Source organism: Callospermophilus lateralis, chromosome 1 (assembly GCF_048772815.1).
Source record: "Callospermophilus lateralis isolate mCalLat2 chromosome 1, mCalLat2.hap1, whole genome shotgun sequence".
Classification (NCBI taxonomy): domain Eukaryota; kingdom Metazoa; phylum Chordata; class Mammalia; order Rodentia; family Sciuridae; genus Callospermophilus; species Callospermophilus lateralis.
The window spans coordinates 121,201,538-121,219,099 of NC_135305.1; the positions used below are offsets into that span (position 1 = coordinate 121,201,538).

At 41.3% G+C, this 17,562-nt stretch overlaps 1 protein-coding gene across 2 annotated transcripts in view; it reads left to right on the top strand.

The window, feature by feature from the left end:
• The window catches only part of Osbp2 (oxysterol binding protein 2), a 175,476-nt gene that overhangs the window by 23,238 nt on the left and 134,676 nt on the right, over positions 1–17,562 (top strand). For both annotated transcript variants that reach the window (XM_076837820.2, XM_076837828.2), the window contains exon 2: positions 6,365–6,573. In XM_076837820.2, coding sequence (XP_076693935.2) covers positions 6,365–6,573 — 209 coding nt within the window. The remainder of the gene's footprint in view (positions 1–6,364; positions 6,574–17,562) is intronic.

Sequence of the window (17,562 nt, forward strand, 5' to 3'; positions counted from 1 at the left end):
TTTAACTGTCAAATAATGAGGCCAGAAGCAAAATGAAACAATGTCATGTCTCACAGTGACAGTGTCACCTCTGAAGGGAGATGACATGACACAGTGGAGGCTTCTGTTTGATGGTAACATCAGGCATTTGTAATATTGGGAATTTTCCAAATGGTGCTATCTGACGAGCTTCGATGGTTTTGAGAGTATAAATGAAACCTGGGGGACAAGTCTGCACAGCCCAGTGGGTAAAAGGCAAAGCTGAGGGTGGGTGGGTGGGCCTGATGTAGGGGCATGGTCCCCACAGGACCTACAGGGAGGTGCCTGTTTCTGCATTCCAGTCTTTGCATCTGGAACAGGGAGGAGAATTTCTACCTTTCTATCACTTCTTAAGTGATTATTTCCTATGAGACTTAGATGGTATATCCCTCAGGATGAGGTCAGTAGAATGAACAAAAAGAGGTTCTTTATGTCAACCAGAGAAGATCCTAACAGCATCCCCTTGACCTAAGAGAGGTTGAAAGATTATGGCTGGCTTCATGGCCCTCTCTAAATAATAATAATAATAATTATTATTATTATTTTATTATTATTTTGTATACTGAGCATTGAATTGAATCCAGATGTGCTATACCACCAAGCTACATCCCCAGCTCTTTTTTTTGAGATAGAGTCTCCTTAAGTTGTTAAGACTGCCCTTGAACTTATGATCTTCCTGCTTCAGTCTCCTGAGTCACTAGGATTATAGGCATGCTTCAGTGCACCTGGCACAAGTTGATAAATTTTTATTTAAGGAATTTCACATTGTATTTCCTTCAGCTGTCCATCAAGGTCACCTGGGTTTCTCTTTTTAACTTTTCATTGGAGTATAACATACATTCAGTAAACCAGGTAAATATAAGTGAATTTTCATGAGGCAGGTACCCCATTTATTTTGAATTTATTTCCTTCCACTCATTGTTAAACAGTGACTTGCAATTTATATCACTGTCACCTTACAGAATTGGTTGTTCTTTGAGGCCAGATAAATGTATCATATTTACCTTTATACCCCACGCACCCCGCCCCATCCTAGTGTCTCTAGCATGGTTCCTTTATAGAGTAGCCCACAGAAAGTGCTTGCTGAATTCGAACATGGAAGGTTGGATGAGAATTAACCAAGTGAATCATGGTCAACTTGAGCTAGCATTGAATGAAAGTTACATATCAGCCTACATGCTTTGCTCCAGAGTTGTAGCTTTTTCTATGTGTCTGAATTCAAACTTGCTGGCTTGTCATTTGTTTTCTCGCCTTGGACATTTTTTTGGTGAAGGTTGGGAAGCATAGCCCAAGGCAGAGATGAAAGACCTGACACTTTGTTTGGGAGATGTAGTCCCAGAGCAGTGAGCCAGCAACAGCAAGTGAGGCAGAGGACAAATCAAAGTGAACCTGCAGTGCATTTCCTTGCTAGATGTCATTTCACGTCTAGAAGTGAGCCACAGAGAGACACCATGGTTACTCAGTTTGTTAGTCAGCTTTGCAACACTGTGATCAAAATACTTGACAAGAACATCGTAGCAAAGAAAAGTTTATTTAACTCATGGTTTCAGAGGTCTCAGTCCATGGTCAGCCAGCTCCATTGCTCTGGGCCTGGTGAGGCAGAACATCACGGTAGAAGGGTAGGGCAGAAGAAAGCTGCTCAGTTCATGGCAATCAGGAAGCAGAGAAAGAAAGGAGCTGGGGTTTAGGAGAAATTAAATCCTTCCAGGTCATGCTGCCAGTGACCTATTCCCTCCCTCTAGGTCCCAGGTCCCAGTAGTTTATTCAGCCATGACTGATAAGTTGAGAATCCTTACGATCCAATCATTGCCTGCAAGCTCTGAACTTTATACAGCAGGGACTATGCTTTCAACGTAAGACTTTGGGTGACATTCCAGATCCAAACCATACACTCAGCAAGCATTTTTGCTCAGGACCTGAACTTTCCTATAAGGTTCACAAGGAGAAAACATACCTTGGAGAAGTCCACATAGGGAAGAACAGAAAGGGGATTTATTTGTCCCATTTATCTCCTGTATCCACTGTGGCTTTTCATGCAAGTCTAGAAATGAAAGGACAATTTGGCTTGAATGAAGCATTGGCTTCTTCATTAGCACTGTTTTCCATCTCCTCCTCCTCCTTCTTTTTTTTCCCTCCTATGGGTTTCAAACTTCCTAGCATGCACACAGTGCTTGGGTTCAATCCCAGAACTGCAGAAATAAACAACAAACTCTTTCTATCTCCCATCTAGACTGGGAGGTGTTCCCTTCCTTCCTCAGCTTTGCTCTCCACTCTACTCTTGGGTTAATGATTTTTAAAATGCCTCCATTTAGTTTAGTCTAGAGTTTAGTCTAGAACCAGATCCTGATGGGTATTTGGGCTTCTGCCCTTCACTGATTGGGACTATCTCCAAGCCAGTCACTGAGCCTGAAGACAGGAAGGTTCAAATTGACTTTGTATCAGCTATGACTTTGGGAAGGAGGTGATAGCAGGATTAATTGTTTTTGTTTTGAAATAACTTAGATTTATAGAAAAGTTACAAAAATAGTGCAGCTTTCCCTGAAGTCAACATCACCACAGTATAATGATCAAAACAAGGAGGTTAACATTATAATAATTCTACTACCTAAGCTCCAGACTTCATTTGAATTTCACTAGTTTTTCAAGTCTTGTTTTTTTCTATCTTACAATCAATTCCAGAACTCCTTTTTTTTTTAAAATGTGGTACTGGGGATTGAGCCTAGTGCTTTGGGTATGCTAGGCAAGTGCTCCACCACTAAGCTACAGCTACAGCCCCATACTTAGTGATTTTTCTATGACTGTAATTCCATCTACATTTATTAAGGAATATCTGTACTTTTTCACCCATTTATCTATTCTTCCAGTTATTTACTTACATCAGTATGGACTCCTGGGTTTTATAATTACTACTTCAACTACTACAACTACTACTTGTGGTAATGGAAATTGAACCCAGGGCCTTGCACACGCTAGGCAAGTGCTTTCACTGAATCACACCTCCAGACCTTTTTGTATTTTGAGACAGTGTTTCGCCAAGTTCCCCTGGCTAGCATTGAACTTGTGATCCTCTTGCCTTAGCCTCATAAGTAAGTTCATGTAGCCTGCAAGGTACCTTATTTGGTCCCTACCTACTTGCATTTTATTATTTATTTATTTATTTCTGTAGTGCTTGAACCCCGAGTCTTGTGATTGCTAGGCAAATGCTCTACTACTGAGCTATACCTCCAACAATTTTAATTTTTTATTTTTGAAATATCTTCATTAAGATGCTTAGACTGGTCTAGTACAGTGGCTTACACCTGTAATCCCAGGGGCTCGGGAGGCTAAGGCAGGAGATTGTGAATTCAGTGCCAGCCTCAGCAAAAGCGAGGCACTAAGCAACTCAGTGAGACCCTGTCTCTAAATAAAAATACAAAAATAGGGCTGGGGATGTGGTTCAGTAGTTGAATGCCCCTGAGTTCAATCCCCAATCCCCCTCCCCAAAGAAAAGATGCTTAGACTGGCTTTGAACTTATGATCCTTCTGCCTCAGTTTCCTAAGTAGCTGGGCCACTGCACTTGGCCCTTCCCTGATTTTCTAGTTTAAGTTTCCTGTTTTCCATGTTTTTTTAGTAGAGCACAATTTTTCAAATTTCTGGTTGTATACAAAGTATATTCACACCAATTCGTGTCCTCATATATTTGGATAATAATGATCATCATATTCCACCATTATTTATAACTCCATGCCCTCTCCCTTCCCCTCCAACCCCTCTGTCCTATCTAGAGTTTGTCCATTCCTCCCATGCTCCCTCTCCCTATCCCCCTATGAATCAGCCTCCTTATATCAAAGAAAACATTCAGCATTTTGTTTTTTGGGATTGGCTAACTTCACTTAGCATTATTTTCTCTAACTCCATCCATTTACCTGCAAATGCCATGATTTTATTCTCTTTTATTGCTGAGTAATATTTCATTGTGTATATATGCCACATTTTTTTATCCATTCATCTATTGAAGGGCATCTAGGTTGGTTCCACAGTTTAGCTCTTGTGAATTGTGCTACTATAAACATTGATGTGGCTGTGTCCCTGTAGTATGCTGTTTTTAAGTCCTTTGGGTATAGACCGAAGAGAGGGATAGCTGGGTCAAATGGTGGTTCCATTCCTGATTTTCCAAGAAAGCTCCATATATGCTTTCCATATTGGCTGCACCAATTTGCAGTCCTACCAGCAGTGCACGAATGTACCTTTTTCCCCACATCCTCGCCAACACTTATTGTTGTTTGTCTTCATAATAGCTGCCATTGGAGAAAAAATAGCCTCTTCAACAAATGGGTGCTGGGAAAACTGGAAATCCATAAGCAAAAAAATAAAATTAAACCCCTATCTCTCACCATGCACAAAACTCAACTCAAAATGGATCAAGGACTTAGGAATAAAACCAGAGACCCTGTGTCTAATAGAAGAAAAAGTAAGCCCTAATCTTCATCATGTAGGATCAGGCCCCAGCTTCCTTAATAAGACTCCTTTGGTGCAAGAATTAAAATCAAGAATCAATAAATGGGATGGACTGAAACTAAAAAGCTTCTTCTCAGCAAAAGAAACAATCTGAGAGGTGAATAGAGAGCCTACATCTTGGGAACAAATCTTTAACCCTCACACATCAGATAGAGCACTAATCTCTAGGGTCTATAAAGAATTCAAAAAACTAAGCACCAGAAAAACAAATAACCCAATCAATAAATGGCCCAAGGACCTGAACAGACACTTCTCAGAAGATGATGTACAATCAATCAACAAATATATGAAAAAATGTTCATCATCACTAGCAATTAGAGAAATGTAAATCAAAACCACTCTAAGATTGTCCACTCTTTTATTCTCAATATTCTGGCCACAGAATGTCTTTCTATTCTTCAAAAGTTGAAAACTCAGGCTGGGGATATAGCTCAATTGGTAGAGTGCTTACCTTGCATGCACAAGGCCCTGGGTTCAATCCCTAGCACAACCACCATAAAAAATAAATAAATAAATAAACTTCTTTACCTTATGGTCTTTGCTTCTGCTATTCCCTCTGCCTAGATCAGTAGTCCATGTCCTTCTTTTTGAACTAATCCACAGTGTCCTTTATGGTTTAGGCACTACACTATTTAGCACTTGAACAATCTCTACCCTAAAATGACTTTAAATATAAAAACATTAGACTTCCAGCAGCTATGGAAACTTGGCTATTGTTATCAGTTAAAGTGAATTTCCTTTCATCAAAAGATGCCAGGATCCAAGAGCTGGGCTTTCCTTAACCTATTTGTCATTTTCTCAAAGCAGAAGAGAATCAAAAAGGGAAACTACTGTTCAAACAAAAGATGTCTTATTCTCTTGCATCCTACAGAAACCAGGGGGGAAATGGTTCATACCTATCTCTTGGAACCATAAAAAATCATTTGACTTTAGAACAGGTAGAAGAATAAAGAACATGACAGATGATATACAGCCAAAGATAATCAATAAGCATTCAAGGACAGCAGAAAACTGCCAAATGAACTCCTGCCACTGGAAGTATCATATGCTCAACAATTTCTCTTTCTTTTCTAACACACTCTATGGAAAAAAAGATTTGGTGTTTTGTGGAGAGTTTGCTTTGAATGAGTTAAATAGATCTAGTCATGATAGTTGGACCTCAGTTTTCAGACATCAGTCACAGTTGGAAATGGCACATGCTTTAGTCACCTCCACTTTTCCTTATTTTGCTACCATTAGCTCCATAATCCTGTAACTAGCAAAAGATTTGGTCCCTTGTCATGAGGTAGCACTATGTAATCCCAGCCAGCACCTTCAACTCATCTGTGGTAGAGCCAGAGAATGGTGGTAATTTTGCTCGATGGGTCTCTGATATAACAGAAGAGACGATTCTAATCCTAAATTGTTCCAAGTGGGAGGTGCCTCCCTTAGACTCTGGTCATCCAGTATCACCGTGCTCTAACTCAGTGGTTCTGAAACTTAGTGGAAAGATTCTAGCATGGAGAGTGAGGCCTGCTGTGCTTTGTGTAACCCTGAGAAGTCACTCCTTTTTGCTATTTCCTGATTCTGCCAGAGCTTAGAACACAGCAGACATACCTTGCATAAGACACCAGTGTGGGCTCTCATTCTTCTATCACTCTGCCCACTGTAGGCAGACATGGCCTCAGAATTCTTCTCAACCAAGCGATGACCAGTCAGACTCAACAGGCATCATTTACAAATTGTGACTCCAGGGCCTCTTCTAGCTCTTAGGGTCTGAGGTTCTGAGAATGTGCCTTGAGGGTTTCTTGAGTCTGGAAGACATTGAGTCTGGGAGCCTCACCTCATGCCTTCTCTTGTATTCTACAGAAACCAGGGTGAAATGGCCCACACTTGCCGTGGAACCATCAACCTGGCCACTGCACATATTGATACTGAAGAGTCTTGTGGTATCTTGCTGATGAGTGGGGCAAGAAGTTACCACCTCAAGGCCAACTCAGAGGTGGAACGGCAGCAGTGGATCACCGTCCTGGAGCTGGCCAAAGCCAAGGCTGTTCGTGTGATGAGGTCCCATTCAGGTAGTGAATGGTTGATGTAGGGGTGTGTATGAGTGGTGTCATGGGTTTAAAAGGAGTGGAAATTGAAAGCATTTGGGGGACAGTGGTGACCAGGAAACCCCGGCTAGTGTGAACCAACCTAGAAGGTCAGGTTGTATTTGTGCCTTTCCTACACAACTCATCCTTCCTTAGCAGTGAGATAGATACCCAGCCACTCTGCCAAGGCCATCACAGGTGGCTAGCAGTCTTTGGGATGCAAATGTTTATGGGGGCAGGGGCTGTGTGATCTTTTCCTGGACAAGTCTGGTTGCCAGACTTCAGCAGACATTTCAGGTGCTATGGTGCCTCAGGCCCATACTCAGCAATCTAGGGTTGGAGTCCAGGATTGTGCCTCTGTGACTTGGGCCAGACTTTTTCCCATCGTCTCTTTGGTAAAGATTTTTTATATGTTTAGGCAGAACTGCCGTCTTTGCCATGGTGAGACACCAAACTCAGATGTTCTGAGCAAGATGTTTTACTTTAATAAATTTAGTTTTTAATATGCAGTGTTTTTATATAATTTATAAACCAATGGCTCCAAAAGCCTATGAGTAAAGTCTGTCTTTGTACCTGTTCCCAGCCACCTACCCTGTTCTCTGACCCAGAAGAAACTAGAGGTACTAGTTTCATGCATCTTTACATAGATGCCCAAATTGGTGCTTATTTGTAAATAAATACAGTGCTCTACCTTGCTTTTTACATTTAGCAGTATATTTTTTAAAATTTTCCTTATCAGTTCCTAAAAACTTCCTCTTTGTTTTCACAGCAATGTGATTTTTCATTGTATAGATGTACTGTAGTTTATTTAACCCATAGCCTGTTGATGAAATAGTTGATTTAGGTTTTTGCCAATGTTTTAAGGATACACTGTGTTGCAACATGTAAGCATTTCATTTCACACTTACATAAATACAACAAACTAGGATTCAAGTTGCTGGGTCAATGGGAGTGTATGTTTGTAATTCTGTGATGTATTGTCCAACTGCCTTCCATAGGGGTTGTATTGTGAGATGCCAGTTCAGACTGTGAGACACTCACCTCCCTACCACCTTGTGCATCCAGAGCCATAGTAAATGTTTCTGATGATTGAAAAATGTGTCTACAGAAACTGGGAGCAGGGGTTGGGAAGCTGTGATCTTTCTGAAGTTGTAAGCAAAATGACATGTGTTTCTACAGACTTGTGTAGTATTTCTGGGGAGACAGGGTTATAGGGGAGGAGCCACAGCCCTTACTCTCCAGGATTATCTCACAGCCTGGGTGGGGAGACATTGGATTCTGTGTAAGGAGCTTGAGCATAAGACAGAATGAGAGGGACTAGTGACATTTGTCAACGTCCTGGGCCCTATCTCCTCAAGTTATGGTCTCTCCCCCAGTGCTAGCTTCTCAATGTGCATTGAAGGGCACCTAATATCAATATGACCTTCTTTTTTTATCTCACCCATTTGGAGTATGGGTTCTATCTTATTCTGTTTTCTGTTGCTATAACAAAATGCCTGAAAAGGTGGTAATTTGTAAAGAATAGAGATTTATTTAGTTCAAGGCTTTGGAAGCTGGGAAGTCTAATGGCATGGCACCAGCATCTCCTCAGCTTTTGATGAGGACCTTCTTGTGGCATCATAACATAGTGGAGAACATCACTTGGCAAGACAGAGCAAGCCAGAGAAAACTCAATTTTATAACAAAGCCACTCCCACAGTTACACATTAAACCATGAATACATTAATTCATATATTAATCCACCTCAATCACCTTCCAAAGATCGCACCTCTCAAATACCGTTCACTTTTGACTTTGTGGATTAAGTTTCCAGCACATAAAGTTTAGGGGACATATTCAAACCATAATAGGTCTCCCTGCTCAGTGATTATTCTCCCTGGGGTCAAAATTCATGCAACTCTGGTATGTCAATGATGATGTTGATCTTGGGATGTATTACCCAGGGTACCACTCCATCTCTCCATGAAGGAGGGGGTTGGGGTCATATCAAGCAAGGGATATGCTGAGACCCCCTGTAGGACCTGTGGTCTTATCTTGGGATGCCTATTGAGAGCCACTGTGGTGACAGATGTGGCTAAGCTCAGGACAGCCATGTTGGACAAGTGAGGATGCACTGGTACTTACCAAAGAACTAATTTCTTCTTTCTGCCTTCTTTTTTTCTAAGAATGGATGAATGAATGAAATTGCTTCATTTTCGAGAAATATCCTGAAAATAATGTAATTTGTAGCATTTACTGGATTAATTACCATAAAACAATTTTCTTGGGACAGCCAGTAGGAAGGGTTTATTTTGTGGTTGGGGAGAAGTGCTTGCTAATTCAGCTGACAGTATGAGAGACTGGTAGTCTGGACTTGCTTTAGGGGATGTGGGAACCCCTAAAGTAACAGCCTCACCTACCTTCATTTCATGAGACGCAGCACATAGCTTGTGTTTCCAAGGGGATAGCCTTCAGAAGGGTAAGGATACAGAACAGATTACTAACATTGGAGATGAAAGTGGTGGTGACATTTCTATTGACCTTACAGAAATAAAAATGAACTATAAGAAAATACTATGAATAATTGCCTGTCAACAAATTCGATAACCTAGATGAAGTGACCAAATTTCTAGAAGCAAAAATATTACCAAGACTGAGTAAAGAAAAAATAGAAAAATCTCAATAGACCTACAATAAATAGATTATTGAATCAGTAATCAATGATCTTGCAACAAAGGAAAGCCCAGGACAGGATGGCTTCACTGGTGAATTTTAGCAATAATTTAAAGAATTTATACCAATCTATTCCAAAATCTTCCCAAAAAATTAAAGAGGAAGAAACATTTCTTATTCTGTGAGTTCAAACTGATAACAAATATACACAAGAATATCATGAGAAATGAAAACTATAGACTATTATCTCTTATGAATATAGACTCAAAACCCTTAACAAAAGATTGGCTAGCAAAAATCCAACAGTGTATTAAAAATATTATGCACCATGACCAAGTGAGATTCATCATAGGAAGCAAAAGGTGGTTCAATATAATAAAGTCAATTAATGTAGTATACCAATTTGAAGGGAAAACAAAGAACATGATTATCTCAACTTAATGAGAAAGAAAAGGATTTAGCATATATCTACTCTTTCATAATAAAAACACAAAATAGGAATGAGAGGTAATTTCCTTAAAACAATAAAAAACCTATAGCTAAAGTCATTCTCAGATCAAAAGTTTTCTTAGATCAGAAACAAGGATGCCCACTTTCACCACATCTATTCAGCACTGTACTGGAAGTTCTAGATAAAAAAATTATGCAAGAAAAGGAAACAAAAGTACAAATTAGAATGGAAAAAATAAAACTTTTTCTATTGGCAGACAAAATGATCCTACACATAGAAAAAAATCTCAAAGAATATACACATACACACATACACACACACACACACACACACACACACACACCAATTAGAGTTAATAAATAAATTTAGAAAATGTGCAAAGGTACAATATTGACACAAAAATATCACTTGTATTTCTATATACTGGCAATTATTGATCCCCAAAAGAAATGAAATCAATTTTATTTATATAGCATAATAAAAACTGAATAAATATGACAACTAAATTCAAACTAAAAACCATTGCTGAAAGAAATTAAAGACCTATATAAATGGAAAGTCATCCCATGCTCATAGATTAGAAGATAATATTGTTCAGAACTGAAAACACTATTCAAACAAAAACTGCTCCTAGAAATCTATAAAGTCAATGTAAATTTTATCAGAATTCCATGTTTCTTTTTACAGAAATGAAAAGCTGAACCTAAAATTCACATGGAATTAATTTCAAGGGACTCCAAGTAGTCAAAGACAATCTTGAAAAAGAAAAAATTTGAAGGACTCATATTTCTGATTTCAAACCTCATTATGAAGCTACAGTAATCAAGACAATGTGGGCTGGTATAAAGATGGTCATACAGATCAATGGGATAGAACTGAGAATCCATAAGTAAGCTCTATATCTATGGTCAATTGATTATTAACAGGAGTACCAAGATCATTTAAAGGATAATTTCTTCAACAAATGGTACTGAGATGACTGGATATCCATATACAAAATAAATAATGTTGTATCCCCGATTTCATGCCATATACAAAAATAATTCAAAATAAACCAGAGATCCAAATTTAAGAGTCAAAACCATACAATTGTTAGAAGAAAAAATTGTAGTAAATTTTCATGACCCAGGATTTGGCAGTGATTTTCTTAAACTATGACACCAAGAAAACTGCAATGAATAAAATATAAACTGACTTCATCAAAATTAAAAACTTTTTTGAGTATCAAAGGGTCTATCAAAAAATGAAAAGATGACCCCCATCATAGGACAGAATACTTACAAATTATATATATGACAAGGGTATAGCATCTAGAACATACAAAGCAACCTTAAAACTCAATCATAAAAAGACAAACTACCCATTAAAAAAGGGCAAAGTACCCGAGTTGGCATTTCTCCAAAGATATACAAATGGCCAATAAACACGTGAAAAAATAATCAACATTATTAGTCATTGAGGAAATGCAAATCAAAACCATAATGAGATACCACCTCATGCCCAGTGGAGTGGTTATTATAAAAAGGAGGAGAAGGAAGAGAAGAGGAGGAAGGGGAGGACCAGAATGAAGGGAAAGGAACAAGAGAAGGTATTGCCTTGGTGGGAAATAATTTGGTGGTTCCTCAATAACTTAAACATAGAATTACCCCCATGACCTAAGAATTCTACTCCTTCCAAAATAACTGAAGACAGCATTCAAACATAAATTTGTACATGAATGATAATAGCAGTGTTATTCACAATAGCCCAAAGGTGGAAACATTCCACTTGTCCATCAATGGATGAATGGATAGACAGAATATTCATACAACAAAATATTGTTCAGCCATGTAACGGACGTTCTGATACACACAACAATATGAGTGAGTCTTGAAAATATCATGTTAAGTGGAAGAAGCCAGACACAGAAAGCAACATATTGAATGATTTCTTAAATTTGAAATATCTAGAGTAGATAAAATCCATAAAGAAAGAATGCCTAGTTGTTGCTAGGGGCTGGGGGAGTCACATGGGGAGTGACTCCTTAGTGGGTGTGCAGTTTCCTTTTGGGAGTGATGAAAATGTTGTAGGAATAGAGAGAGGAGATGGTTGTACGGAATTGTGAATATATGAAGTATGACCTAAATGGTTAAAATGGAATATTGTGTGTATGTGTGTGTGTACACACAAACAAACACATACACACATACCCTAAGCCACCTCAGGTGGCTTGCCAGTGTTTTTTAGGATAAGTTCCAAGCAAACTCCACCTCCTTGGCCAGTGATCAGGCCCTTGCTGGCAACCTCTTTTTCTCTTCATCTCACCCACTGGACTCCACTCCTACCTCAGGCCCTTTTTATGCTGTTCTCTCTACCTAGGACACCCCTTCCCCCAGTCTTGGCCCCTCTGGCTCCCCATCCTTCAGATCTCTGCTTAATGTCACTTCACAGGGCTTTAAGCAATCCCCCTTACCCAGACATTTCCATCTTGTTATTCTTGTTATTTTCTTCATTGCCACCTGCAGTTATTAAATGACTGATTTGTTTTCTTACTTGTTTTATTATATACAAAATAAACCTCAGTAAAACTAGGTTCCTTGAGGGCAAAGAGAACCTTTATATCTTGTTTTCATGGTGACTCTAAAGCCCAGCACTGGGCACTGGTCAGTGCCCAGCAAGGGTCTGTTGTGGGGTTGGCATGCCATGACATCCTCAGCAGCTCCAGATACCTCCTTGGAGGAGGGGACTAGGGTTTCTACCCATCACCACTGGAACAGATGAAGGAACTCTTAACAGTTTGAGGAAGGGAGAAGGACCAGGGCATTCCTAATGAGGACATAGACCTATTTTCTGTGGTACAAGCAGAACCAGGGGTGAAAATAGTGAGGCTAAGATTTCTGCTTAGTCTGAGAAACAAAGCAGAACACATTATAGGAGGGAGGTGATAGGTTAGGGACATTAGAGAGGTTCCAGCAGAGGGCTGGGGGTTGGGACTGGGGTGCTGAGGGTCTTTCTAGGGCTTGGGAGTTAACCTTATGGGCTAACTTTGCATTTCTTTATTCCCTTTCCAAATTTGGTGGAATGTTCTGTGGTAGCATGGACAGAGGATGGGGCCCAGAGGCAGGTCTGATGCTGGGTGGGTCATCGTGTCTCTCAGTGCCTCAGTCTCCTCATCTGTGAAATGAGCAATCGGCCAAACTTCTCCCAAAGCTCTATTTAGCTTTGGGACCTTGGTTAAACTTTCTGAGCTACAGTTCCCTCATCTGTGAAATTCTTCCTCAGTTGCTGAGAGGGTTACCTGACAATATACAGCAACTATGGTATCCTATGTGTACAACCAATTTCATTCATGCTAGCATTGCTGTTGGGGTTTGTGCCCCAGTGCTTGTAAATCATCCTGCCCACAGCAACTGATGTGACAGAATCATCAACAGGTCAGGTACCTAAGGTGTTTGAGAAGTGAAGGGGAAAAATCAGCCTGTCTCCAAATAACCAAATCCCCCAACGTGTGTTTCCATGAAATGTGTGTGGTGGCCCCAGAGGGCTTCATTCCCCATCTCCTCTATATAAGGATGTGCTGTGGGGTGGCTGCAGGAGGGATGGCCTTTGTCATTCTAATAGATGTGGCACATCTACCTAAGGAGCACCTACATCAGTAAGAGAGGAGTCTGCTTGCTGGGACAATGGCCTTCCCTGACCAACCTCACCCCAGCTGTAAGCCTTCCCCAGAGCCCAGGACCAACCATTGGAGCAATACTTCTGAACTAGAGCTTACCCTTCTATATCACTCAGTCACCTCTGCAAATTGTGGAAGTACTTGTCTACTTAGACACCTGAAATTTGACCTTTGTGGCTTTTCCAGTTTCATATTTGTGACCTAGACTTGCCAGTTGCTGAAAATGAGTCAAAGAAAGGAAGGTTATTTCTAGGCCCCAATATAATTTTTATTATATACAAGATAATCCACAGTAGACCTCCACACTGTGTTCTTCTACATTAACCTTTTAGAGGGAATGAATACTTTCACCTCCCAAGATTAGGGATTGAACTAGGGGCACTCTACCACTGACTTATATCCCCAGACTTTTTATTTTTTTATTTTGAGGCAGGATCTCACTAAATTGCTGAGGCTAGTCCCAAATTGCGATTCTTCTGTCTCAGCCTGCCCACTTGCTGGAATTACTGGTATGTGATATTGCTCCTGGCTGAGAATGAACATCATTTAAATGGCACAATCAGACATTAACTCAAACTTCATGGGCAAGGTGTGGCAGCTCCTATTGGGGTTATAACTGAGCCTCCTCTGATGGGACAGCATGACTGGCACATGGATATGCAGCGTAAGGTCACTTGTCAATGTCCTGGGTGTGTTTGTGGGGTTGGGGTTACCTATAGGTGAAACATGAAAAGAGTTTAAAATATGGAGATGGAGGTGAGAAGGGGAGGGAAGGAGGACTTTTCAGACAGTGGTCATGGCAATGTTTGGAGCAAAGGGCCAGATGTGTTCAGAGATGAGGGACAGCAAATGCAGTGAGTAATCACCAGGGGAAGGTGGAGATCAGCCAGATGGAGGTGGCCTCCTCACTTCCTGCCTCAAGGATAAAGGGATGACCTGGGAAGGATCTGGGACTAGGACCTTTGCCCAGGAGGCTGATGGATAGAAGGGCTAAGACTCTTAGCCAGCGTACAGAAGCCAGCTGCCTATCCCGGGAGGCCAAACCATCTTTGGTGAGCAGGAACTCTCCCCACCTCCAGGCAGGCGACCTGCTTTGCCCTGGGATTTTGCACCAGATGGCTTGTATACTGAGGTTATTTGGAGCTTTTGAAATTGGATTTGATTAACAGTTGCCACTGGCTCATGTGAAGGGAAGATTTGCCTGTTTCAAGAGGAAACACAATATTCACAAGAATTTTAAGTTATGATAAGGAAGCAGTGAAACAGATGTCCTTTAAAACAGCCTGTAATTCAATCATCTTTTCTCCAGTTACTTTATATTTCTTCTGCTTTTCTTGGTGGTAGCTCTCACAGTCCTTCCAAAGAGATAAGTGAGGGCAAAAGACTAAGACCCTACAGGATCAGTTCCTGCCAGGACTGGGTGCTGCCCTGTCATGTGGAAAGGTGCACACACATGTTATAGGGAACCTATAAGAGATAAAGACTGAGCTCATTTTGGTAATTGTCATGTTTTTGTTGATTTGTTTTAAATTGAATTCTCTTTTCCTTAATTATCATATTTACTGCTTCTTAGGAAGAAATGAACTCACTATGTCCCTGTTATCCTTAGACACTATTCTGTTGTGCCAAGCCATCCTTGTGTCTTTCCATCCTATCTCAGGCCTTCTCACTCCCTAATCTTCTTCCCATGCCCCTTGCTTTATACCCCACCCTGCTGTGTGGCAACCCCCAACCCATGTTCTTTGTGTCTCCCCCAAAAGTTCTCCATCAGCCTTAGGGAACCCTGTATCCTACACTACAGGTTTTAGGTTGAGTTCTTCCATGTGTGCCTGATTCCTCTACCTGGAGCTGCTCTATAGAACTCTAGCTACTTACCTCGAACCTCCTACTGCTGTGTTGAGGCTGGGGCAACCCATCCAGCCCGTTATCTGCAGGTTATAGATTGGCTTTGGCCATCTCCTCCTAGAGTCGCCCCTACCCTACCTCAAAGACTTCCACTGAGATATACTATTTGCTGATCACATCTTCCTGTCCCCATTGCTGCATCTGTTCCCTGCATCTCTCTTCAAGTTCATGAAGACACCTGTCTCTTGACCTCTCTGACTTTTTCCTGTCTACCCACCTTTACTGCTGTACCATCTCACCTTCAGTCTTTCCAGTACTTGTACCCTTCCTGGCCTCTTGATTTTAAGCACATCCATTTGCCAAACCCCAAGCTGGGATCAGTCCACCTGTGGCCTCCTGTGGGTGTCTATCCAGCTCCTAGAGGACAACATCTATGCCTGTGTATGCCATGGTCACTAAACAGTCATGCTTCCCACCCAGCATACCAAACCCATGGAGTCTGGGATCAGACAGTGTAGAAGTATAAGGGCTTAATTTCTGGGGCCTCAGATGCTGTGCTGGTCAGCAGAGCAGGGAGTCTTCCTGCTGGGGTGAAGATAGGTAGGGCCACTTGTCCTGCAGAGGTAGGTTCTTCCTCTCTTGCCCAGTTATCTAGCTTTCCTCACACCCACTTGTCCTCTACCTAACTGTGGAGCTGCCCAGAAATCAGAGAGACCAGAGCACACATCAGGACCATCTAAGCTTTCAAGATAGTTCTTTCTTATTCTTCGACTTTCAAACCTTTTCTTATGCTTTATTAGAAAACTCCATGTGAGACAAAGGGCACAGTGTTTTCTGGTATTTTGATTTTGAGTGAGGCAGCCCCAGGACTGATTAGATCTTTGAGTAACTTCTATAGTGTGGGCATTCTTTGATATAGCAAAACTTCATCTGGTGTCCACAGCTGCCATCTAGTGGCTGGATGGGCTTTAGGAGTATATGCTGGGCCTAGCCTAGCTGGCATGCTTTCTTACCTTTTTTTTTTTTTTTTTTCCCCCAGAATGTATATACCATTTAATTTTAAAAAATTATTTTCATTTGATTTTTTAGATATACATGATAGTAGAGTGTATTTTGATATATTGTATATACAGGGACATGACTTTCCATTCTTGTGGTTGCTCGCCTCTTTTTAGGGTCCCTGTGGAATCATGAAAATGTGGGACTCTTGGTGGGGAGGAGCCTAATCAGGAGAAGGTACTTCCCTTTAGGCAGGCCCCCTCCCCCAGGGGGATTAAAGAGGACCAGAAACAGAATGTAGCCTGCAGTCCTCTTCCCATATCACTCATTCTTCCAAATCCAGGAGTCATGGTCCCCCTGCTAGGATTATCTGTCTCAGCATCTCAGTCCTTAGGTCTACTAGGGACCTTAGCCATGGAGTTTGTTCTCAAATTCCAGGCCTTGTCCCTTACTTGGCACACCCTTGCATCTTTAGCCAGTCATTGATACGGAGCACCTGGTCTGACCTCATCAGGCCCTGTTTACCTCCATATCATGGGGCTCCTGCTCAGTAATCTTAAGGGTCATCTCAGTGATGACCCTTTCCCAGCCATCACAGCATTTGTCCTCCCACTGCCCTTCTGGACCTCTTGAATTCCTCCTCCAGCAATTGCCTTCTTTATTTTCCTTCTTCACTTACTTGGCCTGTACCTGTGGTTGGTCCCTCAGGTCCTGCAGAGGTAGGTTCTTCCTCTCTTGCCCAGTTATCTAACTTTCCTCACACCCACTTGTCCTCTTCCTAACTGTGGAGCTGCCCAGAAATCAGATGTGAGGCTTGAATCCTGGATGCTGTTTCTTAATAGCTGGGTCACTGTTGTGTTTCTTCACCCATAAAGTGTATCTAATGATAAAAACTCCATAGGGTTGTCAAAAACAATAAAATAAATCATGTTACAGAATGCTCAGCACAGTGACTAGAGTGTGGTGACCAATTAGTCAATGGTAGTGAATGTGTTGATCTTTTGGTGGTATTCTGAGCCTTTCCCTTTGAGCAGGAGTGGCTGGACCTCTTCGCTGAACCCAGTAGACATGCCATATTATCAAATATGGGAGTGGACCTTCCTACCTGTGCATACCAGTACCCCCTCAAGCCCATGACTTCTGTGAGCCCTTACCAGTGCCTGCCCCAACATGTGGGTCCCCTTCCACCTTCCTCTTCCATCTCCCAGTGGCTCTTGAAGTCCTTGGCATTCTGCATATATTCACTGCTGTCATCTATCAAAAGATCTTATCCTCATTTATGGAAAAAAATTAGTCCATAGCTTGGCCTACCTCACTTTCTGCAGTCAGATTTACCATCCTCCCTGTATCTTCCCTCTGTGACTCAGGTAGA